The 27,245-nt window shown below is 38.6% G+C and overlaps 1 protein-coding gene and 1 non-coding gene across 19 annotated transcripts in view; both read right to left on the bottom strand.

The window, feature by feature from the left end:
* The window catches only part of LOC143664917 (prolyl 4-hydroxylase subunit alpha-2-like), a 211,622-nt gene extending 186,511 nt beyond the window's left edge, over positions 1–25,111 (bottom strand). For 5 of the 18 annotated variants that reach the window (XR_013166678.1, XR_013166676.1, XR_013166677.1 and 2 more), the window contains exon 1: positions 23,670–24,057. Coding sequence is in view for 8 of the 18 variants with exons in the window: in XM_077138383.1 (XP_076994498.1) it covers positions 23,670–23,672 (3 nt within the window). In the remaining 10 variants the exon portion in view is untranslated. Of the gene's footprint in view, positions 1–1,930; positions 2,028–2,971; positions 3,047–20,452; positions 20,552–23,669; positions 24,221–25,041 lie in introns of those variants that run through there. The other 13 variants (XM_077138386.1, XM_077138382.1, XM_077138384.1 and 10 more) reach the window with 10 other exon arrangements.
* A 1,172-nt stretch (positions 25,112–26,283) lies between these two features.
* LOC143665067 (U2 spliceosomal RNA) lies at positions 26,284–26,474 on the bottom strand. The gene has a single exon (XR_013166742.1). It is a non-coding gene; the product is annotated as a U2 spliceosomal RNA (small nuclear RNA).
* Between the last annotated feature and the right edge of the window lie 771 nt (positions 26,475–27,245).

Here is a 27,245-nt window from a genome sequence, read left to right on the forward strand (position 1 = left end):
TGGCATCAAAGCTGGAAGCAAGGAAACAGGAAAAAAGGACCAGCAGATGTCAGCCATATAACATCCCATGTGACAGATATTGGTCTTCTTGAATCAAGATATCTTTCTCTAGATGCCTTAGTTTGGACATTTTATGGCCTTAGAACTGTAAACTTTTTAAAAGCTGTTCCATTTCTGGTATATTGTATTTCCGGTATCATGAACAAACTAAAACAGATCATGCAGGAAAAACTCATGGCTAACATTATATAAGACAGACTGTCAGGCTTTCAAAGCTTAGGAACAGATAAAGATGTCCACTTTTGCCACTTCTGTTAAACTTTGCACAGGAAAAGTCCTAGCCAGGGCAATAATCAATAAAAAAAAAATTGAGGCACCCAGAATAGAAAATTCTGGCATTCCCAGATGGCACGTAGGCACTTCCAAGGAATTCACTAAAAACAAATTCCTTGGAATAATTTTAAAAAAAACCTACTAGAACTAAAAAACAAATTAGCCAGATCACAGAAAGTAAGATCAACATACAAAAATCAATCATATTTCTATATACTAACAAAGAAAAATCCAAGAATGAAACTAAGAAAGTAAAAATTAATAGAATATATAGAAACAGATTTAACAAAAGAAGTGTAAACTTGTACACTGAAAAACTACAGAGCACTGCCAAAGAAATTTTAAAATCAAAATAAATGGAAAGACATCCCACATTCATGGATTGGAAGGCTAATTATTGTTAAGCTGGACATACTTCTTAAATTGATTTACAGATTCAATATAATCTCTATAAAAATCCCAGCTAGCTGTTATGCAGAAATGACAAACTGATCTTGATATCATACAGAAATGCAAGGGGATCCAGAATAGCTAAACAACTTTTAAAACAAAGAAAAAGTTGAAGGGCTTATTTACCTGAAGAACTAGATAAGAGTTTCCTAAGGGACTTGAACCAATTGTTAAATCGAGGTTAGGCTCATGATCCCCCATGAAATACTTCAGGAAGAATGTCTAAAACCAGGGTGAATGGCTGTCTCTTTGAGGTGACACTATAATTTTATTCCGAACTCTACATCCTAATCACCCTTTCTCCCTTGATCTGACCAATTAGGAAAACTAAATCACATACTTAGTCCTTAGGCTTACAAATTCTCTTAGTTCTTAGGTTTACAAATCCTTTCAATGTTCTATCAAGACAATTGGCTATTTGATATAAACAACACAGTTGTGGAATTGAAATATTACTTACTCCATTTTTATTAGTAAGAAAGTTAATGCAGTGTAATTAAGTTACTTGCCCTATATCACATAGTAAGTGATCAGTCAGGTATCTTACATGCAACCAGGGTAGGAAGAACTTAAAAAGCGAATAATCATCTTCTAACGTGGCATTAACTACCATTGACATAGCATTTCAACAAACCCTCAAGGTAGGTAAGCTAAGAATTTTCCCAACTGTTTAGAAGAAACCAATGCTCTAAATTTTAAGTGAGGTGTCCAAGTCTCACATCTGTTGGTGATTACTGGTGGCTATTATCCAAAACTGGAAACAGTGTAAGAGACAGAGAAGGTTTGACATATTTTTACAAAGATCATGCTTTACAGAATTTTTTTTTTTCTTTTTTTAATTTATTTAGGTGATTATAAACCTTGGAACTGAGGAACTAATCCCATTTAAACTGAAAATGGGTTATCAGTGTTATTTTGTTGTGCTGATTGATCTCAGGAAGAAACTTTTCTATTTCTCTTACAAAATTTTTCTAACACCATTAAAGAGAGAAATGGAATCCATAAGAGCAGGAGAATTTCTTTGCCAATATACAACTAATAAAATATTTTATCCAGAATATTAAGTCCTCCTACAAATGAATAATAAAATAACAAAACTATTAGACAACTTAGATAAAATGAACAAATTCCAGAAACCACGAATTACCTAAATTGACTCAAGAGGAAATGGAAGATCTCAACAAACCAATTACAAGTAAACATATTCAATCAGTCATCAAAAATCTTCTTACAAGGAAAATTCCAGAGCCAAGTGACTTCATAGGGGAATTTTACCAAACATTCTAAAAAGAACTAACACCAATCCTCCTCAAACTCGCCCCAAAAAATGAGGAAAAAGGAATGTGACCTAACTCATTTTATGAAGCTAACATTACTCTAATATCAAAACTGGATAAAGACACTCTAAGAAAGGAAAATTACAGACCAATCTCCCTAATGAACATAGATGCAAAAATTGTCAACAACAAAAATTTGACAATTTTAACAAGTCCAATGACATGTTAAGAGAATTATATATCACCACCAATTGGGCTGTTAGACCAGGAATGCAATAGTGGTTATAAGAATATCAATCAATGTAATACAGCACATCAACAAATCAAAAGGGAAAAACCACATTATCCTATCAATTGAGACTGAAAAAGATTCAACAAAATTCAGCACCCTTTCCTGATTTAAAAAAAAAAACTTCAAAAAGTAGGAATTGAAGTAAACTTCCTGAATATCATAAAGGACATATAAAAAAAAAATACCCTGCATCATACTCAATGGTGAGAGACTGAAAGCATTTTAAGTCTTTAAGATCAGGACAAGGATGCCTACTGTCACCGCTATTTAACATTGTACTAGAAGTTCTAGCTAGAGTGATCAGGCAGGAGGAAGGAGTAAAAGTCATCCAAATAGGAAAGGAAGAAGTAAACTTTCATTATTTACAGATGACATGATCCTATACTTAGAAAATCCTGAGAAATCTACAGCAAGCTCCTTGAACTAAAAAAAAAAAAATTCAGCAAAGTGCCAGGATGCACAATTAATGTACAAAAATTAGTAATATTTCTATATACAATTACATGAGGAGACAATTAAGGAAAGAATTCCATTTAAAAGAGCAATTAGAAGAATCAAATATCCAGAAATACATTTGCCATGGTCAGGTTCATGTGTCAACTTGGCCAAGTAGTGGTACCTGTTTGTCTGGTTGGGCAAGTGCTGGCCTGTCCGTTGCAATGAGGTCATTTCATTGAATTAAATCATGGGAAACCTACAATGGTAGATTTCAAGAGACAGGTTAGAATTAGTGAACTGGAGGATGGAACATCTGAAATCCAAAAAGAAAGAGAAACTATAGGGAAAAGAATGGAAAAATATGAGCAGGGGCTCAGGGAATTGAATGATAACATGAAGTGCACAAATATACGTGTTGCGGGTGTCCCAGAAGGAGAAGAGAAGGGAAAAGGAGGAGAAAAACTAATGGAAGAAATTATCACTGAAAATTTCACAACTCTTATGAAAGACCTAAATTACAGATCCAAGAAGTGCAACGCACCCCAAAGAGGATAGATTCAAATAGACGTTCTCCAAGACACTTACTAGTCAGAATGTCAGAGGTCAAAGAGAAAGAGAGGATCTTGAAAGCAGCAAGGGAAAAGCAATCCATCACATACAAGGGAAACCCAATAAGACTATGTGTAGATTTATCAGCAGAAACCATGGAGGCAAGAAGACGGTGGGATGATATATTTAAATTACTAAAAGAGAAAAACTGCCAACCAAGAATTCTATATCCAGCAAAATTGTCCTTCAAAAATGAGGGAGAAATTAAAACACTTTCAGACAAAAAGTCACTGAGAGAATTTGTGACCAAGAGACCAGCTCTGCAAGAAATACTAAAGGGAGCACTAGAGACAGATACGAAAAGACAGAAGAGAGAGGAGTGGAGAAGAGTGTAGAAAGAAAGAAAATTAGATATGATATATAAAATACAAAAGGCAAAATGGTAGAGGAAAGTACTACCCAAACAGTAATAACGCTAAATGCTAATGGACTGAACTCCCCAATCAAAAGACACAGACTGGCAGAATGGATTAAAAAACAGGATCCTTCTATATGCTGTCTACAGGAAACACATCTTAGATCCAAAGATAAACATAGGTTGAAAGGGAAAGGTTGGGAAAAGATATTTCATGCAAATAACAACCAGAAAAGAGCAGGAGTAGCTATACTAATATCCAACAAATTAGACTTCAAATGTAAAACAGTTAAAAGAGACAAAGAAGGACACTATCAACTAATAAAAGGAACAATTCAACAAGAAGACATAACAACCATAAATATTTATGCACCAAACCAGAATGCCCCAAAATACGTGAGGCGAACACTGCAAATACTGAAAAGGGAAATAGACACATCTACCATAATAGTTGGAGACTTCAATTCCCCACTCTCATCAATGGACAGAACATCTAGACAGAGGATCAATAAAGAAACAGAGAATTTGAATACTACAATAAATGAGCTAGACTTAACAGACATTTATAGGACATTACACCCCATAACAGCAGGATACACCTTTTTCTCAAGTGCTCATGGATCATTCTCAAAGATAGACCATATGCTGGGTCACAAAGCAAGTCTCAACAAATTTAAAAAGACTGAAATCATACACAACACTTTCTCAGATCATAAAGGAATGAAGTTGGGAATCAATAATAGGCAGAGCACCAGAAAATTCACAAATACGTGGAGGCTCAACAACACACTCTTAAACAACCAGTGGGTCAAGGAAGAAATTACAAGAGAAATCAGTAAATATCTCGAGGCAAATGAAAATGAAAACACAACATATCAAAACTTATGGGATGCAGCAAAGGCAGTGCTAAGAGGGAAATTTATTGCCCTAAATGCCTATATCGAAAAAGAAGAAAGGGCAAAAATTCGGGAATTAACTGTCCACTTGGAAGAACTGGAGAAAGAACAGCAAACTAACCTCAAAGCAAGCAAAAGGAAAGAAATAACAATGATTAGAGCAGAAATAAATGAAATTGAGAACATGAAAACAACAGAGAAAATCAGTAAGACCAGAAGTTGGTTCTATGAGAAAATCAATAAGATTGATGGGCCCTTAGCAGATTGACAAAAAGAAGAAGAGAGAGGACGCAAATAAATAAGATCAGAAATGGAAGAGGAGACATAATCACTGACCTCACAGAAATAAAGGGGGCAATAACAGGATACTATGAACAACTTTATGCTAATAAATACAACAATGTAGATGAAATGGACAAGTTCCTAGAAAGGCATGAACAACCAACTTTGACTCAAGAAGAAATAGATGACCTCAACAAACCAATCACAAGTAAAGAAATTGAATCAGTCATTCAAAAGCTTCCCAAAAAGAAAAGTCCAGGACCAGACGGCTTCAGGTGTGAATTCTACCAAACATTCCAGAAAGAATTAGTACCAACCCTGCTCAAACTCTTCAAAAAAATTGAAGTGGAGGGAAAGCTACCTAATTCATTCTATGAAGCCAACATCACCCTCATACCAAAACCAGGCAAAGATATTACAAAATAAAAGAATTAAATCATGATCACGTCAGCTGCATCCATGGCTGATTTCATTTGTAATCAGCCAAGGGGAGTATCTTCTGCAATGAGTAATGCTCAATCTAATCACTGGAAGCCTTTTAAGGTGGATTCAGAAGAGACAGGCTCTCTTCTTCCTGCTTCCGCTGGCGAGCCTCTCCTTGGAGTTCGTCCAGACCCTCCATCAGAATCATTGGCTTTCAAGCCTGCCCTGTGGATTTTGGACTCTGCATTCCCGCAGTCACATGAGACACTTTCATAAATTTTATATTCACAAATGTTCCCTGTTGGTTCTGTTTCTCTAGAGAACCCTAGCTGTACAACATTTAAGCAGAGATGTTAGGGACCTGTACACAGTAAACTATAAAACATTGCTAAAAGAAATCAAAGAAGATCTAAATAGATGGAAAGACTTTCCATATTCATGGATAGGAGGGTTGAATGTTGTTAAGATGTTAGTTCTACCCAAATTGATCTACAGATTCAATGCAATACCAAACAAAATTCTGACAACCTACTTCGAAGACCTGGAAAAGCTTGTTGTCAAATTTATTTGGAAGGGAAAGAGACCTTGAATAGCTAGATATCCTAAAAAAAGAAGAGTGAAGTGGGAGAACTAACACTTCCTGGCTTTAAAACTTATTATAAAGCCACAGTGTTCAAAACAGCATGGTACTGGCATAAAGACAGGAGTACTGACCAATATAACTGAATCAAGAATGCGAAGACAGACCAGCAAATCTATGGTCAACTGATCTCTGACAAGGCACCCAAATTCACTGAACTGGAACAGAATAGTCTTTTCAATAAATGGGCATGGGAGAGCTGGATATCAATAGCCAAAAGAATGAAAGAAGCCTCACATCTTATACCCTATACAAAAATTAATTTGAAATGAATCAAATATATAAATATAAGAGCTGGTACCAAAAAAAAAATTTATAAAAAAGGGCGAGCCACAGTGGCTCAGCAGGCAGAGTTCTTGCCTGCCATGCTGGAGACCTGGGTTTGATTCCCAGTGCCTGCCCATGCAAAAATATATAAATAAATTTTAAAAATTATAAAAGCCAGTACCATAAAACTTCTAGAAGAAAATATGGGAAAACATCTTTAAGATTTAGTAATAGGAGGAAGCTTCTTAAACTTTACAACTGGAGCACAAGAAATGAAAGAAAAAATAGACAATGAGAACTCAAAAATCAAAAGTTTCTGTGCCTCAAAGGACTTTGTGGAAAAAGTGAAGAGGCAACTGACTCAAAGTAAGAAAATATTTGGAAACCACATATCAGATAAAGGTTTGATATCCAGTATACATAAAGAAATTATATAGCACAACAAGAAAAGAACAAACAACCCAATTATAAAATAAGCAAAGGAAAATGTACATGGCTAAAAGCACATGAAAAGACTCTCATCTTCATCAGCTAGAAAGGAAATGCAAATCAAGACACAATAAGATATCAACTCACACCTGTAAGGATGGCTGCTATTAAACAGAAAACTACAAATGTTGGAGAAGATGTGGAAAAACTGGAACACTCATTCACTGCTGGTGGGAATGTATAATGGTACAGCCACTGGGGAAGAAAGTTTGGAGGTTCCTTAAAAAACCAAATCATCAGGTCACTGGCAATTCCAAGACTTGGTATAAACCCAGAAGAGCTAAACACAGTGACATGAACAGATATATGATGAACTATTATGCAGCAATAAGACAAAATGAGGTTCGGAAGCATATAACCACATGGATGAATCTTGAGGACATAATGCTAAGTGAAATAAGGCAGACACAGAAGGATACTGTATGATCTCACGATTATGACTCTAATAAAGGTAAACACAGAGGTGTAAAATGTAGATTATGGGGGACTTAGAGATAAACAGAGATACATCTTGTAGATGCCCACATAGATAGGTAAATGGTTACCCAATGAGATTGAACTTGAATATAAGGGAAAAGATAGAGGTGAGAGTAGTTTATTAGTCAGGTAATTAACATGCCATATTGAAGGTGACTATGTTTGAAAGGACATGTATAGAGTTGTGTATTCCATCGATTAACTCTACAATTATAAATAAGTTCTTGCATGAATTACGTCAAAAGCTCAATCCTAAGAGTCAATAATAGAGGTGTATAGGAGGAAAACTAACATTGCATGCTATGATCTATAATTAACAGGAAGATATCAAAAGTACCACAATAATATCAGGGGTTAATAATTGTAGGGGGAGAGAAGAGATGCGGGAGGTTTAGATTTGACATTGATGAGGCCATGTTTATTGCTTCTTTGTCTCTCTGGAGCAAAGAAAACTGTCTAGAATTGAGAGGGCTGATGATTGTACAGTTCCATGAGGACATTGTGAGACACAGATTGTTTATTATGGACATTATCCATGATGTCCAATAAATGGAGGTAGCCAAAGGACATAATGACTGAGAAGCAAGATGGCAAACTGTGATGTATACATATGATGGACTATTGTGCAACTACAAAAAGAAATGAAGCCGTGAGGTACACAATGAAGTGGATGAACCTTGGGGCACTGTGTTGTGCAAAATAAGCCAGACACAAAAGAACAAAAATAGTATGGTCTTTTTCAGAAGATACTCATAAGAAAATTGGAATCTGGATAGTAAGCTCTTACAGCAGCCACACTTCGTCCAGAGTGGTAAATGTATTTTTAGAATCTGAGATGCTGTGCTGTATGTGTATAAGCTGGTATTTCCCTGGAATGTTGGATATGTCTGTGACACTTCATACTGAGAGTTGGAATTCTGCAGCTCTGAAAGTTAGCATCACTACATATACCAATTTCTAAAGTAACCAAAAAAGAGATCAGGTTTCAATTAGAGATAAGAACAAAGCCGATCTGGTTGGGACTAAGGTAAATTAGGGCAAAAGCTGATAGTATATGTAGAGGTTCACCTATTGAATGAGACCAAAAGGCAGAGATGTTTATTGTGTCTAGAACCTAATTTAATGTAACATACAATCTAAATCAACTTGCCTAGATAGCTCGTTTTAACAACCTAAACACATGGCACCCAGAACAGGAACGAGGCCTTGTAATTCTGTATGGCTTAAACTAGTACCCTGATAGGTCCCAAATTATGGTGGGCTGATAATTTAAAAGTATTGGTAGAGTCCCTTGTGGGACTGGAGAAAAACATGGAACTATTAAATTTACCCATCAGGGAAACCCCTCGTACTCACTCAAACATTAGGGACTCCCCCAAAATAGGCCAAGCCCTTGATTTTAAGGATTGCCTGATAAAACTCATTTCTGTAGTGGAGACGCTAAGGATGACTAATTCTATAGTCATGCTTAAGAGTTGCTTCCAAGAAACCTCTTCTGTTGCTCAGTTGTGGCCTCTAACCCTGACTCTACAAGGAAAATTATTACCCTCCTCTTTACATGAGACAAAACAGTCAGGTGTGAAAATCTACCAGAAAACATGGAACATGATTCCCAGGGATAAGCCTGACCCTCACACCAAGGAATTAATAATGCATTCTAGACCAAAAGGGGGAAAAGAAATGTAACAAAATAAGGTATCAGTGAAGCTTATTCTAGAGGCTAGTCTTCTGCAAGCTTCAACTAGATATTGCTAATTACCATGGTTTGCCAAATCCCAACTGTTCTAGTTTGCTAGCTGCCGGAATGTAATACACTAGAAACAGAATGGATTTTAAAAAGGGGAATTTAATAAGTTACTAGTTTATAGTTCTAAGGCCAAGAAAATGTCCAAATTAAAACAAGTCTGTAGAAATGTTCAACCTAAGGCATCCAGGGAAAGATACCTCGCTTCAAGGCCGATGAAGTTCAGGGTTTCTCTCTCAAGTGGAAGGTCAATGGCAAACATGGCATAATCTGATAGCTTCTCCTGGTTTCCTGTTTCATGAAGCTCCTCGGGAGGCATTTTTCTTCTTCATCTTCAAAGGTCGCTGGCTGGTGGACTCTGCCTCTCGTGGCTATGTCGTTCTGCTCTGCTCTGAATCGCTATCATTCTCTAAAATATTTTCTCTTTTATAGGACTCCAGAAACTTATCAAGACCCACCCAAATTGGTGGAGGTATGTCGTCACCTAATCCAGCTTAACAACCACTCTTGATTACATTGCATCTCCAGGGATATGATCTAATTACAGTTTCAAACATACAATGCTGAATAGGGATTAGAAGAAATGGCTGCCTTTACAAAATGGGATTAGGATAAAAACATGGCTTTTCCAGGGGACATACATCCTTTCAAACCAGCACACCAACCAACATCATTCCTGGTAACCCTAGAGAACATCAAGGGCTCTGAGACTCTACAAAAGTTTCATGCCCTAAGTTTACTTCCCTGAAACTTGTAACCTTCAGAGAAGTTCCTAGGATAGGTAAATCCTGAAACCCAGAGAGACCAGCCTCTCCAAGAATATCAACTAATTCCATTCCTCTATTATATATCATCGATACCCCTTTTCAACATGAAAAAGTTAGAATAAGCATATTCCAAAGACCCCTACAGGTTTGAAGTAGGATCAAAGGACAAGGGGGAGTTGTAATAAAGATAGGATTTAGCAAATGAGTATGACTGCTGAAACTCTATATTGATGCTTCCTTTGGGCTCCAGTTTTTTGGAGGAGCTACATGGTAAAACGTGAAGTTATGCAATGGTAACCATACCAAACTTTGAAATATGTTCTGTAACTACTTGTTAAAATGTACTCTGAAAATTATTGCTTTTTATTATCTTTTACTTTTTGTATATAAGTTATGTTTCACAATAAAAAATGTTTCTACCCCTTTTTTGTTTATGGTGTATTAGAGTGGTTAGAGGGTAGTACCTGAAAATGTAGGGCTGTGTTTCAGTAGCCATGTGTCTTGAAGATGACTGTACAATGACACAGCTTTCACAATGTGACTGTGATTGTGAAAACCTTGTGTCTGATGCTCCTTTTATCTACGGTATGGACAATAAGGAAAAAATATGGATAAAAATAAACAAATAATAGGGGGAACAAAGGTTAAAATAAATTGAATAGACTGAAATACTAGTGGTTAATGAAAGGGAGTGGTAAGGGGTATGGCATGTATGATTTTTTCCTTTTTACTTTCTTTTGCTGGAGAGATGCAAATGTTCAAAAAAATGATCATGGTGATGAATATACAACTATGTGATGATATTATGAGCACTGATTGTAACCAGGTCAACAATGTCTGTATGTCAAGAATGTTTGTATGTCTGCTCATTGTTTATAATAAAAATATTTTTTTAAAGTTTTTTAAAAAATCAATTGGCCATAGATGTGTGGGTTTATTTCTGAATTCTCTATTCTATTCCATTGGTCTATTTGTCTATCCTTGTGAAAGTACTATACTGTCTTGATTACTGTAGCTTTAGAATAAGTTTTGAAATTGGGAAGTATCCTCAATTTGTTTCTCTTTGTCAAAATGGCTTTGGTTTTTCAGGATCCCTTGCCCATCCACATGAACTCAATGGTCAGGTTTCCCATATCTGTGAAGAAGGCTGTTGGAATTTAAGTTGGGATTGTGTTAAATCTGTAAATCACTTTAATTAATATTGCTATCTTAACAATATTGTCTTCCAATCCTTGAGCAGAAAATATCTTTCCATTTATGTAGGACTTCCTTAATTTCTTTTAGTATTGACTTTTAATTTTCTATGTATACATCTTGGGTTAAATTTGTTTCTTTTACTGCAACAGTAAATGGATTGTTTTCTTGACTTCCTCTTCAGATTGCTGGTGTATAGAAGCACCACTGATTTTTGTGTGTTGATCTTGCACATTACCACTTTGCTAAATTCACTTATTAGCTCTAGTAGTTTCCTCGTATGTTCTTCAGTGTTTTCTCTATATAGGATTATGTCATCTGTGAATAGGGATAGTTTTTCTTCCTGTCCAATTTGGATACCTTTATTCCTTTTTCTTACCTAACTGCTCTAGCCAGCAACATTCCAGGACATTCCAGCAACATTCAAAGAACAATGCTGACTAGCAATGGTGACAGCAGGCATCCTTGTCTTAGAGGGAAAGCATTCAAACTTTCACCTTTGAGAACAATGTTAGCTCTAGTTTTTATATATATGCTTTTTACCATGTTGAGAAATACCCCTTATATTCCTGTTTTTCTGAGTGGTTTTATAAAGAAAGGGTGCTAGATTTCGTCAAATGCCTTTTCAGCATCAACTGAAATGACCATGTAGGTTTTTCTTTCATTCTCTTCATGCATTATATTGATTGATTTTCTTATGTTGGACATCCTTGTATTCCTGGGATAAATCCCATTTGATCATGGTACATAATCTTTTTTGATGTTTTGTTAGATTCAATTTGCTAATTACTTCATTGAGGATTTCTGCTTATACATTCATAAGGTGGTTGATCAGTAATTTTCTTTTCTTATATCTCCAACAAGCTTGTTATTAGAAGTCTTCACTCCAATTTTTTGGAAGCATTTGAGAAAGACTGATGTTAATTCTTCTTTGAATGTCTGGTAAAATTCACCAGTGAAGCTATCTGGTCCTGGACTTTTCTTTGTTTGGAGCTTTTTAATTACAAATTCAAACTCTTTACACGTTAGTGGTCTGTTGAGATCTATTTCCTTTTGAGTCATTTTAGGTAGTTTATGTGTTTCTAGGAATTTGTTCATTCTCTCTAGGTTATCTAATTTGTTTGCTATACAAGTGTTCATAATGGCATCTGCGCCGGTTTGAAAGGATGTATGTACCCTAGAAAAGCCAGGTTTTAATCCTAATTCCATTTTGTAAAGGTAGCCATTTCTTCTAATCCCTATTCAGTACTATATGTTTGAAACTGTAATTAGATCATCTCCCTGGAGATGTGACTCAATCAAGAGTGGTTGTTAAACTAGTTTAGGTGGACAAGTGTCTCCACCCATTCGCGTGGGTCTTGATTAGTTTACTAGGATCCTATAAAAGAGGAAACACTTTGGAAAATGAAGAGATTCGGTTAGATCAGAGAAGAACAACAGAGCCACGAGAAAGCCACAACAGAGAACGCCACAGAACCATGAAGCAGAGAGTCTACCAGCCAGTGACTTTTGGAGATGAAGAAGGAAAACACTGCCCAGGAAGTTGGAGAGGAAGTTAACAGATGACACCGTGTTTGACATGTGCCTTTCCAGATGAGAGAGAAACCCTGAACTTCATCAGCCTTGAGTCACAGTGTCTTTTCCTGGATGCCTTAGATTGGACATTTGTATAATTTTACTTTAATTGGGACATTTCCACAGCCTAAAAACTGTTAACTTGCAACTGATTAAATTCCCTTTTAAAAAGCTGTTCCATTTCTGGTATATTGCATTCTGGCAGCTAACAAACTAGAACAGCATCTTATAATCATTTTTATTTCTATAAGGTCAATAGCACTATCCCCCCTTTCATTTCAGCTTTTTGTTATTGGTGTCCTCTTTTTTTTTTTTTTTTTTTTTTGATCTAGCTAAAGGTTTGCCAATTTTATTGATCTTTTCAAAGAACTAGATTTTGGCTTTCATGAGTCTCTCTATTGTTTTTCTATTCCCTATTTTATTTCTCTCTGCTCTAATCTTTACTATTTCCTTCCTTCTCTTTGTGTACGGCTTGCTCTTATTTTTCTAGCTCCCCCAGGAATGAGGTTAGGTTAGTGATTTGCAATCCATCTTCTTTTTCCCCTTATTATTTTTATTTTCTACTGTCTGCATGGGGAGGCACTAGGAATTGAGCCTGGGTCTCCAGCATGGCAGGCAAGAACTCTGCCTGCTGTGCCACTGTGGCCCACCCACAATCCATTTTCTTTTATAATGTAAACATTTAAAGCCATAAATTTTACTCTGAGCACTGCATTTCCTGCATCCCTTAAGTTTTGATACGCTGTGTTCTCATTTCCACTCAAGATTTTTCTTAATTTTTTCTCTGATTTATTGGTTCAGTGCATTGTTTAATTTACACATATGGTGAATTTTCCAGTTTACCCTCTGTCATTGAATTCTAGCTTTCTTCCACTGTGAGTGGAGAAGATACTTTGCATGCTTTTGATCTCTTTAAATTTACTGAGACTTGTGTGTTATAAGGTAATAAATATATGGTCTACCCGAGAGATTAATTGTTGTGTGCTTGAGAAGAATGTGTATTCTGCTACTGTTGGATGAAGTGTTTTACATATATCTGGAAGGTCTAGCTGGCTCTTGGCATTGTTCAAGAGTTCTATTACCTTACTGATCTTCTGTCTATATTACTGAAAGTGATGTATGGATGTCTTCTATTATTTATATTGAATTATATATTTCTCCCTTCAATCAATTAACGTTTGCCTCATATATTTTGGGGCTCTGCTGTTAGGTGCATATGCTTATAATCATTATGTCTTTTTAACGAACTGACTCTTGTATCAATATATAGGGCTCTTCTTTATAGTTTTTTACAATTATTTACTTAAAGTCTATTTTGGCTCATATTAGTACAGCCACCCTACTATCTTTAGATTACTATTTACACTGAATACTTTTTCCATCCCTCACACTTTGAAACTACTTGTACCTTTAAATTTATGAGTTCCCTCTAAAGAGGACATAGTTGGGTTAAAGTTTTTTCATCCATTCTTCTAGAAAATGCCTTTTGACTGACAGTTTAACTCATTTACATTTAAAGTAAATACTGATAATGCCAGACTTTCTTCTGCTATCTTACTCAGTTTTTTTCAAAGTCCTATACCTTTTTTGCTCCCCAATTCTTCCATTACTGCCTCTATCTTTTTATTTGCTTGATTTTTTGTACTGAACCCTTTGAAATTTCTCATTTCCTTCAGTGCATACACATTTTCCATATATTATTTGTGGTTACCATGGAGCTGAAATTTAACATCCTAAATCTGTAATAATCTTTTTTGTTTCATGCCAACTTAAATTCAATAACCAAGTTACCTACAATAACCATGATAACTATGACCAAAACCACACAACAGATCGACCTAACAACAGTAATTTATTGACTCACAATTGTGATTCAATAGACTCACTAGAATTAAAAATCAGGGCATTGCCAAGACCATACTTTCTCCTCTAAAAGCCTGTTGCATTCTGGTGCTGACTTGCTACAGTCCTTCAGGTTCTGTATTAGTTAGGGTTCTCTAGAGAAACAGAATCAACAAGGAACACTCGCAAATACAAATTTATAAAACTGTCTCAAGTGACTGCGGGAATGCAGAGTCCAAATCCGCAGGGCAGGCTGTGAAGTCGACAATTCCCATGGAGGGTCTGGATGAACTCCACAGGAGAGGCTCACCAGCTGAAGCAGGAAGAAAGCCTGTCTCTTCTGAATCCTCCTTAAAAGGCTTCCAGTGATTAGATTAAGCATCACCCATTGCAGAAGACACTACCCTTTGGCTGACTACAAATAGAATCACCTGTGGATGCAGCTCACATGGTCATGATTCAATTCTATGAAATGTCCTCATAGCAACAGACAAGCCAGCACTTGTCCAACCAGACAAACAGGTACCACCACTTGGCCAAGTTGACACATGAACCTGACCATGACAGTCCACCCCTTGTCAACTTGGCAGCTATACATACCACCTTAAACCATACCTAATTTCTAAATAAAAAACAATAAAACACACACATTTTCTTTCACCTAACAATACTTAACTGTACTGCATATAACTGGAAACACTTTAAATCTCTCCAGAATAGGGTACAAATCCTTGGGTAACATTCATTCTTAAACTTGATATCTTACAACTTAAATAGTATAACATGAACAAAACAGCATTATAGTCCTCATTTCTGTAAGTGATCACGTGGTCGAAGTTCATATTTATCACTACCTTCTTCCACCACCCATATTTATCACTACCTTCTTCCACTACCCATTCCATTTCCCTTTACCCTCAGCAAACACTTCAGCTGGCCGTGGTTCTTTGCCCGGTGGGGTGACCCAAACCTTCATTTCTGAAGTTTCAGAGCCATTGGTAGTCTTGCCTGGATTGGGTTGTTGCGGTTTCCAATGATTTTAATCACAGGGCATGGTAGTACTAAAAGATGCCCTAGGGGATCTCCTGTATTCCAAGAAAACTCTTCTTTACCTCTATTATGTAGTTGCAGTCCTACTTCCCCCTGATAGTTAGGGTCAATCATCCCAGACAATAATGTAATCCCCTTCTTAGCTTGTTTATCCAGTGGCATAAATAGCCCAAAATGACCAGGTGACAGTCTTAGATTTCAGTTCAAGGGAATCATTGTTGGTTCTCCTGGTGGAAGAACTCCCCATTTTGGAACTAAAACCTGTAGAACAGCAGAGCTCAGGGTCGCAAAGACAGGAAGCAAAAATTTTCCTGAGAATAACTAGGTGTAATAGTGAGTTTACCACTCCCATTTCCACCCCTTGGTTCCTGGACCCATGGATCCTGGCTATGTGAGAAACAGCACCATACAGCAGACACTGATTCAGAGTATATACAGCTTCCTGGAGAACATTACCCCAGCCTTTCAGGGTATTGCCACCTAGTTGGCACCATAATTGAGTTTTCAAAAGGCCATTCCACCGTTCTATCAATCCAGCTGCTTCTGGATGATGGGGAACATGGTAAGACCAGAGAATTCCATGAGCACGTGCCCAATCCCACACTCCATTTGCTGTGAAGTGTGTTCCTTGACCAAAAGCATGGCTATATGGAACACCACGACAATGGATAAGGCATTCTGTAAGCCCACGGATGGTAGTTTTGGCAGAAGTATTGTGTGCAGGGAAAGCAAACCCATATCCAGAGTATGTGTCTATTCCAGGTAAAACAAATCACTGCCCCTTCCATGAAGGGAGTGGTCCAATGTAATCAACATGCCACCAAGTAGCTGGCTGGTCACCTCAGGGAATGGTGCCATTTTGGGGGCTAAGTGTAGGTCTCTGCTGCTGGCAGACTGGGCACTCGGCAGTGGCTGTAGCCAAGTCAGCCTTGGTGAGTGGAATTCCACGTTGCTGAGCCGATGCATACCCTCCATCCCTACCACCATGACTACTTTCTTCATGAGCCCATTGGGTAATAACAGGAGTTGCTGGGGAAAGAGGCTGACTGGTATGCACAGAATGGGTCATCTATTCCACTTGCTTATTAAAACCTTCTTCTGCTGAAGTCACCCTCTGGTGCACATTCACATGGGACACAAATATGTTCAGGCTTTTAGCTCACTCAGAAAGGTCTATCCACATACTTCTTCCCCAGACCTCTTTGTCACCAATTTTCCAATGGTCTTTCCAAGGTCCTGAACATCCAGCCAAGCCATGAGCAACAGCCCATGAGTCAGTATACAAACGCACCTCTGGCCAGTTTTCCTTTCAAGAAAAATGAACAACCAGGTGCACTGCTCGAAGTTCTGCCCACTGGGAGGATTTCCCCTCACCACTGTTCTTCAAGGACATTCCAGAAAGGGGTTGTAGTGCTGCAGCTGTCCACTTTCGGGTGGCACCTGCATATCGTGCTGAACCATCTGTAAACCGGGCCTGAGTTTTCTCTTCCTCAGTCAATTCACTGTAAGGAACTCCCCAAGAGGCCACAGCTCTGGTCTGGAAAAGAGAAGGTAATGTGGCAGGAGTGGAGACCATGGGCATTTGGGTCACTTCTTCACGTAACTTAACCTGTGCCTTCAGGACCTGTTCTGGCCCTATTTCATATATACCATTTCCATTCTACAATAGAATGCTCCTGCACATGCCCAACTTTATGGCTTGATGGGTCAGACAACACCCAGCTCATGATAGGCAACTCAGGTCTCATGGTAACTTGGTGGCCCATGGTTAAGCATTCAGTCTCTACTAAGGCCCAGTAGCAGGTCAAAAACTGTTTCTCAAAAGGAGAATAGTTATCTGCAGCAGATGGTAAGGCTTTGCTCCAAAATCCTAAGAGTCTGCATTGTGATTCTCCTATAGGGAGAATCACAAAGCCAAAGGCTCCAGATAGCATATCTATTTGCCACTGACACTTCAAGTACCATTGGATCTGCTGGATCATACGGCCCAAGTGGCAGAGCAGCTTGTATAGCAGCCTGGACCTGTCATAGAGCCTCCTCGTGTTCAGGTCCCTACTCAAAATTAGCAGCTTTTCTGGTCACTTGATAAATGGGCCAGAGTAGCACACCCAAATGAGGAATATGTTGTCGCCAAAACCCAGAGACCAACTAGGCGTTGTGCTTCTTTTTTGGTCGTTGGAGAGGCCAGATGCAGCAACTTATCCTTCACCTTAGAAGGGATATCTAGACTTGCCCCACACCACTGAACACCTATAAATTTCACTAAGGTGGAAGGCCACTGTATTGTTGTTGGATTTATCTCCCATTCTCTGACACACAAATGCTTTACCAGTAAGTCTAGAGTAAGTTGTTACTTCTTGCTCACTAGCCCCAATCAACATGATATCATCAATATAATGGACCAGTGTGATGTCTTGTGGGAGGGAGAAATGCTCAAGTTCTCTGCGGACAAGATTATGACCTAGGGATGGAGAGTTGATATACCCGAGGTAGGTCACTGAAAGTATATTGTTGACCTTGCCAGAGGAAAGCAAACTGTTTCTGGTAGTCCTTACTAACAGCTATTGAGAAAAAAGCATTTGCCAGATCAATAGCTGCATACCAGGTATCAGGGGATGTATTGATTTGCTCAAGCAATGATACCACATCTGGAACAGCAGCTGCAATCGGAGTTACCACCTGGTTGATCTTATGATAATCCACTGTCATCCTCTAAGATCCATCTGCTTTCTGCACAGTCCAAATAGAACAGCTGAATGGGGATGTGGTGGGAATCACCACCCCTGCATCCTTCAAGTCCTTAAGAGTGGCAGTAATCTCTGCAATCCCTCCAGGAATCCGGTATTGCTTCTGATTTACTACCTTGCTAGGTAGGGGGCAGTCCTAGTGGCTTCCATTTGGCCTTTTCCATCATAATAGCCCTCACTGCACAAGTTAGAGAGCCAATGTAGGGATTCCGCCAGTTGCTCAGTATGTCTATACCAATTATACATTCTGGAACTGGGGAAAAACTACAGAATGGGTCCGGGGGCCCACTGGACCCACTGTGAGATGGACCTGAGCTAAAACTCCGTTGATCACCTGGCCTCCATAAGTTCCCACTCTGACTAGTGGACCAGAGTGACATTTTGGGTCCCCTGGATTTAATGTCACTTCTGAACCAGTGTCTAATAATCCCCGAAATATGTAATCATTTCCTTTTCCCCAATGCACAGTCTCAAGTTTACAAACTGACTCAAGTTTGGAAATTGATTTAAAAAACCATGACTCTGTATTTTTGTAATTCAGGTTAGACTTTTGTTCACTTGGCCTTGAACTCTTTTGTTTATACAGCTCAAACAAGAATTTAGTAGACTGTCCTTCTATTGTATTTCTAGGTACCCCATGATTTACTAGCCAATGCCACAAATCTCTGCAAGTCATAATTTTGATGCCTGCTTTGAGTTTGCTGTCTATTACAATCGTCACATCTACCCTGTCTTTGGCAATTAAGTGCTGCCACCTGGCTTCTGCCAACTCAGGATCCCGTCATCCCCATTGTGATCAAGGATTCCAGCTCAGTGACAGCACTTCCTACAGTAATATCTGACCTACAGAGAAGTTTAACCACAGAGCTCTTCAGAGATGATGGTGCCAGTCTCACAATTTTATTTCTTACTGTTCTGGTGAAAGGTGTATCCTCCAGACATTCCTTGGGTGTAAGAGCAGTCTTTGCATGATAAATTCACTCTAACATTCCCATCTCTTTAAGCCTCTGGATCCCCTCATCTACATTATACCAGGGCAGTTCCGGCATTTCAACCTCAGGCAATGTTGGTCATCTTTTGATCCATGTTTCAACCAACAATCCAAACAAACTGTTAATACCTTTTCTAACCCCTCAAGCTATAACACTGAATGCAGAATCTCTGCTTAGTGGGCCCATATCAATAAATTCAGCCTGAACCAGCCTTATATTTCTCCCACCATTATCCCACACCCTTACAACCCATCGCCACACATATTCCCCTGATTTCTGTCATATAAATTGGAAAACTCACACAGTTCTTTTGGCGTATAATGTACCTCCTCACGTGTGATACTTTGTACCTCACCTTTAGGGGCCTGTTGGGACTTCAGTCAAGTTATAGAACTGGAAGAAATGAGGGGTGGTGGGGGTGGGTCATGAAAAGAATCAGAATTACCTTCCAAGCCATTTGCTTCAGGGCCTTCATGTGCAGTTTCATCTGGTTCAACAGGATTAATCACTCTAGGGCTAACACTTTCTGAAGGAGGTTGGGTGGCCAACTTTTCAAGGCAGGCTGGAAGTGGGGCAGTTATGTCCTCAGGGCAAACTATTAGAGGGTTATCTAGAGAAGACTCAGCATGACCTAGGGTTTCAACCTCACCCCTGACATCATTATCAATCCATATGTCACCATTCCATTTTTCTGGGTCCCACTCCTTTCCCTCACTTTAAAACGGCAGACACCATGCAACACTGAGATTTCAGTTTACATTGTAAAGTTGCTACTCTAACAATAAGATTCTGAGTCTGATTTTCAGAGATCTCAAGTCTACGGCTACAGGAAATAAGATTTTTCTTCAGGATACTCATAAAAACGTCCACATCTGTCAGACGGCATTAAGTTTCTCATTTGAAGCCTTAAGCCCATCCCTTTCACTCCTTAATGTAGCCAGTGTATCTAACAACAACCTAGCCAACATCTCTATATCTCTTACTACCATAAAACTCTGTAAAGGTGTCAAAAACATAATCCCCCAGAGCCTGGCTTGGTGCAAGCAAAGCATTAGGAGAATCGAATGGTGATATTCTGACTACCTCTTTTGTCAATTCACTCCATGGATTGGGAGTGTCATTCTGATTATGGGAATCAGAGTCCTCAGAGCCTTTGAGTCCAATCAGAGTAGACAATCATTCATAAAAACCCATTTTTAAGATTCTGTTTCTTAAGAACTATTCCTGGTACCAAGATGTATTAGTTAGGGTTCTCTAGAGAAACAGAATCAACAAGGAACACTCGCAAATACAAATTTATAAAACTGTCTCACGTGACTGTGGGAATGCAGAGTCCAAATCCGCAGGGCAGGCTGTGAAGTCGACAATTCCAATGGAGGGTCTGGATGAACTCCACAGGAGAGGCTCACCAGCTGAAGCAGGAAGAAAGCCTGTCTCTTCTGAATCCTCCTTAAAAGGCTTCCAGTGATTAGATTAAGCATCACCCATTGCAAAAGACACTACCCTTCGGCTGACTACAAATGGAATCAGCTGCGGATGCAGCTCACATGGTCATGATTTAATTCTATGAAATGTCCTCATAGCAACAGATAAGCCAGCACTTGCCCAACCAGACAAACAGGTACCACCACTTGGCCAAGCTGACACATGAACCTGACCATGACAGGTTCCTTGGCTTGCATCTCTACCTCCTGCATATTGTGATCTCTCTTTTCTTGTGTCCGCTCTTCCAATTTACAGACGTCCAGTTTCTCACTCTTCTCCCAGAGTCTTTTTCTCTATAAGGCCTCTAGTTATAGGATACAAGCCCATTCTGATTGTTTGGCCATATTGAAATTGGGCTCACAAATGAGTCCACACTGACTCACCTTATCATATTCAAAGACACTATTTACTTATGGTTTCACAACCACAAGAATGCGGAATAAGAATATGTCCTATCTTGGGGCACATAATTCACTATATCATATGTGGCTTTGATTTAGTAGGGTCCTTTCCTTTCAACCCGAAGAACCCCCTTTAGTATTTCTTATAGGGTTTCTCTGGTGGTAATGAACTCCCTCAGTTTTTGTTCATCTGAGAATATCTTAATCTCAACCTCATTTTTGTGATTCATCAATAATATCTCAACCTCATTTTTGAAAGACAATTTTATTGGATACAGAATTCTCAGCTGGCAAATGCTTCCTTTTAGCATATTAAATATGTCATCCTACTGCTTTCTTGCCGCCATGGTTTCTGATGAGAAACTGAAATTTAAACACTGTGACTCCCTTGAGGCTTTTAAAATTCTCTTTACCTTTGGCATTTGACAATTTGAGCATAATATGTCTCAATAAGGCCCTATTTGGGTTTATCAGAATTGGAGTTCATTGAACTTCTTGGATGTGTTTGTTCAATTCTGTACTTAAATTTGGGAAGTTTTAGCCACTATTTCTTCTTTAACTGTTTTCTGGAACATTCAGAAAGATTATTCTGGTTGCTCAAAAAAAGGTTCAGTTTTTATTTATTGCTTAAAGATACTGTGAGAGAACAAAGCTATGGCGTGCTCATCCCACTACCTTGATAGAGGCATTGCACCCATGCCCACAAACTTTCAAAAAGGTAAAATTAAACTATGCTATTAAATTATATCAGAGATCACTAAAATTAAATATTTAATTGTACATATCATCATGGAAAAATCATCACAACATTAACAAGAAGACACTGTAGAATATATATATGATCCTATTTATGGAAAACAGAAAATCTATTTGCATGATATATACCTAAAGTATTATCCAATAAAACTCACTGCAAAGACGGAAATGTTCTATTATTTGCACTGTTCAATTCAGTAGCCACATGTGATTGCTGAACACTTAAAATATTAGTAAGTGGCAGTGCATTGGTGGCTCAGTGGCAGAATTTTCGCCTGCTGTGCCAGAGACCCAGGTTCTTTTCCGGGAGCCTGCCCACGTCAAAAAAAAAAAAAAATTAAAAACTGGATTTTTAATTAATTTCGATGTAAAGTCTCATGTGCCTAGCGGTTACAGTATTGGACAGTGCAGTTCAGAGAATTATATAATTATATAGTGATTACCTCTACAACAGAATTTCTCAGCTTCAGCACTACTGACATTTGGGATAAGATAACTCTTTGTTATGGGGAGCTGTTCTGTATGCTATTGCTATTTAGCAATATCCTTGGCCTCCACCACTAGATGCCAGTAATATTCCCTCAGTTGTGATAATCAAAATTGTCTCCAGACATTGCCAAGTGTTTCTAGATAGAACTACTGCTCTATAGGTAGGAGGGAAATGTGTTTGGAGGAGAAAGGAATATTGTTATATTTTGTTCTACTTCTGTACTCAAGAAATTGTTTAGAAAGAGCATGTAATACATGCTCATGTAATTAATAATTTAAAATTTGTCTTTTTTCTTATGTGTAAAATGTGACCTATATACTATATTCTAAGGCTGCTCTAAATATTAGAAACAAAATAGAAATACATCACCAATTGCCTACCACAGTGAAAAATTCAATAAAAGAAAGAAAATCACCACAGATATTTATCAATAGCAGTAGGAATCTCGGAAGACATCCAGGTTTGTGGAAAAGAGAAATGGTTAGATATTTTTGTCATTCATAAAAAGGATAAGTACATCATAAATAGGAACCACTAAAGGGGAGTATAATGAGTCTGGTTTAGGATATATTAAGTTGAAAGAACTTGTGGGCCATCTAAGTAAAAGTTGAGCTGCTAGGAGGAAAGTAATAAAAGCTAGAACTAAAGATTCCTGAGTTATCAATACATAAGTGGTATTCAGAAGTCATCAGCTTTAATGAATTCATCAGAAAAAACAAAACAGCTACAAAGAAACGTGAAGATTACCAAAGGAGACAGAGAAGAGTACTGAGAAACCGTACTCGAAGTAGAAGTAAAACTAGAATACAAGTGTATCATGAAAAACAAGGGAAGTTTAGAGTAGGTAATGTCTCCCTGGGTATCATTTTTATAAAAAAATTAAAATAAAAAAGAAACGTTAAGGAATATATAGGCATAAGAACCAAAGAATGAAAAAAAAATACAATTCAGGAGAGAGTGAGCCCAAACTCAAAGCAGCCTTACTATTAAGGGAAGAAACTCTGAAACTGGCCAATCACTGGCCCTACAAAAAAGTCACCAAGGAAAAAAGGTTCTGAAAACAGGAAAACCCTGGGATATCATGCACCTCTATAATTCTAGCCTGCTCACTCAGGGCTCCTACAAGGCAATCTTACAATCTTAGGGGTACTCAGGTTCCCAGAAGGAGGGGGTGAGACTACACTTTCATTAGCAAGTACTTCATGAAAGGTCTGGAGACCTTTGTTGCTAGAGTACACCCTGGTCTCTAATCAAGATCTGGCAGATCCCACATAGACCATGGAACAAAGAAGTTACACACTTAATCAGAAACTCTCTTCCTAGGGCTCCAGCCTTTTCATTCTATGTTGCTAGTTCTAAAGATCAAATTTCCATTAATCAGCCTGAAGGATTAATTACCATTAATGTTTCATGAGGACTGGAATATAATACAGAATTATTTTAAGGTTCTAAGTCTGATGCGTATGTACGAAAACAGTTCTTCTTTTTATCATTTGGGTCCTCTAACTGAGGAGCCTCTATCTAATTAAACATCTGAGTTCTGGAACCGTACTGTGACGCTCTGGAACTATGGCCAACATTCTGCATCTATTTTTTAAGGGAGAAAGTCTCCAATATCCATAAAATTTCTAGGGTCTGTCACCTCAAAAACGTTAATGTTCACTGTATCTTTTTACATCAAGGCCTATTTGTCATCACCGGCTGAACAATATATGAGATTCATTGTAGACTTTGGTATGAAGTTGCGATAGATGAAAGCATTAGAAAGCTAGAAATAGGCATCTAGAATAGAGCTAAACAGAATGATCTGAGGGCTAAAAGATAGTTTAATAAATCACGTGCATATAAATGTCTGTTAAACAGTGAAAGTGGAGAAGAGACCTTCTTCTGACCTGTGCGAAGAAAGCATACTACTCTAGGGAGTGTGTGGTGTGTATGTATATATATGTGTACATACATACATGCACACACACACACGAGAAAAGTGGGCCGAGGGAGCGAAGGCCGGGTAAGGAAAGCTGAGAAAGAAGAAACGAGAACAAGAGCCAGAAATCGCTTCCGTGAACGGAGGAAAGAGAAGTGTCCACACTCTTGGCCACTAGGAGGCCCCTGAACACTACCAGACCAATTTCAAGGAACTGGCTCAGGTAGCGTATCTGCCGTAAATGAATAAATGGGAAGTGAACGTACAGCAAATACAGTTTAGGGTGTTGGGTGGCTTAGTACATCAGGGACATGAGAGGTTGGTTTAATATCTAATACCGTTGGCTGTAAATTCATGAAGAGAATGAAAGAGACTGAACTTTCAGAGGAGAGCCAAAAAACAAGGAAGAAAACCACCCTTGCAAATCCTCTTCATTATAAAGCACTTTCAGAATGACACTGAAAAGTGCCTTAAAAGTACAACTTTGCCTTATCCAAATACCTATGGCATTTCCTACCGCTAATATCTCTCGATTGAGAATGCTTTACCAAAAAAAAATCCCACTTTTTTCCCTCGAGTTTAAAACAATAAAAGAAGTTTTACAAAAACTAAAAATATCCCTTCAAAGTAGTCTCAGGCTCGGGAAAATTCTTCCCCTCTCCTCGGACACCCCGACACTTCCCTCAGGGCGCATTCTGCACTCCGGCTCCTGCCCCCGACCCCCTCTTGAGGCAAGAGCCCCACCGACCCCACCTGGCCTCGCAAACCCACTGGGCCTGAAGAGAGCGGCTGCGGTGAAGCCATGAGCTCACCAACCCTGCCCACCTCGCCACCTCCCCACCTCACCTCGTGAACACCCGCCACAAGCCAAAGGCCCTTCCAGAAGATTCTGGCCCCGCCTCTGCCGGCAGCTTCCTGTGGCCCCCTGAAGGCCCCGCCCACCCAGAGGCCCCGCCCCCACCCTATGCCCCCCCCCCCGCAGGCCCCGCCCCACTGAGCACCATGGCTGCTGAGAGAAGCTGCGTGTTGCGAGCATGGTGCTATTCTGGGCGCTGGGCATGGGAAAATGAAGAAAGTCCCTTCACTCAAGGAGTTTCTGTTCCAGTGAGGGGAGACAGACATAAACTAATACACTGAAGAAGTATATCATTTAACGGGTGGTGCTAAATGCTATAAAGAAAACCAAAGTGGCATGAGGAGGAGGGAGATGATGCAGATCCTTCATATAGGCTGGAAGTGAGGAAAGGCCTGTGATAAGGTGATTTCGTCAGTATTGAAGGATCAGGCGGAAATGCCGTGATTATCTGGAGGACAAGGTTCCCGGCAGGAGGAAAGCAAGCCTAAGGGAGCTGAGGAGGCCAGTGTGACTGGAGCAGAGGACGGGCTGGGGGCGCTGCTTTCCTGTCCCCTTCCCGCGCGTGCCCTCGGGGAGCATGAGGGCGCCAGGGTGCGCCCCGCCCGGTGGTGGCGGGCAGAGGCCACGCGGCCAAAGCTCAAGGCGCGCTCGTGGAACAATAAAAGTGTACCAAGCAGCAGACAGCTTTTTCCTGAAAGATAATTATGTTTAGGTTTGCCAAATAAAACGTAACACACGCACACACCAGCTAAACTTGAAATTCAGATAAACAACGAATAATTTCTTTAGCGTAAATATATTACATGCAAAATTATTTATTGATTATCTGAAATTCAAGTTAAATTGAATGGCATGTAAAATTTATTTGTTAAATCTGGCAACACGAATTCAGGTGACAAGTTTGGTGACGAAAGAAAAACGAAAAAGGTATATTAAAATTCTCTTAAATTAAATCACCTTGTTAGTCAGATGTAGTGGAGAGACTGGAGGGAACTGCCTGAAAATGTGGAGCTGTATTCCACTAGCCATTTTTTTTTGTTTGTTTGTTTTTTATTTTTTAAAAGAAAGAAAGAGACGAAGAAGAAACGACCGTACAAGCAGTTCGGCGGGGGAAAGCACAAAGAGAGCTATAGACATCCCGGTCAGGTAAAGAAAAGAAGCCAAGGAAAAGAACAAAGGAAAAAAAAATAAAAGAAAAAAGACAAGTCTGTCAATTCACACCGCAATTGAGGAAGGGGTGCACCGCTCCTGGAAGTACTGCAATACCAGGTCCATGCGTGGAGTGGATGGAGCAAGCTCCTATTCCATCTCCCTGCTCCAAAAATCCATTTAATATATTGTCCTCGGGTAGAGGACATATCAGATATTAGACTGATTAGAACAGATACTACACTTGATCTTAGCCAAAAGGCCAAGAAGCGATAGCCATGTTTCTTGAAGATGATTGTATAATGATATAGCTTTCACAGTGTGACTGTGTGATTGTGAAAACCTTATGTCTAATGCTCCTTTTATCTGCCTTATCAACAGACGACTAATGGAAAAAAATAAATAATGGGGGAACAAATGTTAAGTAGATTGAAAGCTTAGTGATCAATGAAAGGAAGGGGTAAGGGGTATGGCATGCATGAATTTTTTTCTGTTGTCGTTTTATTTCTTTTTCCGAATTGATGCAAATGTTCTAAGAAATGATCATGATGATGAATATGCAACTATGTGATGATATTGTGAATTACTGATTATGTAGAACAGAATGATCATATGTTTAAAAAATTTCACATTAATTTTAAATATTTTATTTAAACCAAAAATAGCATTTATTATAATTTTTATTTTTCTAGCTTTAATGGAAGCAAACTCATTTAAAAACTTCCCAAAATCTACTTGTCTGGACCAAGGGTCCAAATAGTCAAAACTATTTCAGATGAAATTTCCACGATTTAAATCTTTAGAATATTTAAGAGCCAAAGTAGTAGCTGCTTTTTGTAAATCAGATGCATTCATAGAAAATAACTTCCCTTCAGGTAAAAATTCAAAATCTTAAGAAGCTCTGGTTTTTCATATCTCCATTTGTACGAAATCTATAGTATTCTTAATTTCTATTTGATATACACTTTTCCCATAAAAAATAGTGTGCTCGTCCAGTGATTTGCACATTGCCAGTTTCTTTTTCATTCATTTTCAAACTCAGGAA

This window comes from Tamandua tetradactyla, chromosome 20, assembly GCF_023851605.1.
Source record: "Tamandua tetradactyla isolate mTamTet1 chromosome 20, mTamTet1.pri, whole genome shotgun sequence".
NCBI lineage: Eukaryota > Metazoa > Chordata > Mammalia > Pilosa > Myrmecophagidae > Tamandua > Tamandua tetradactyla.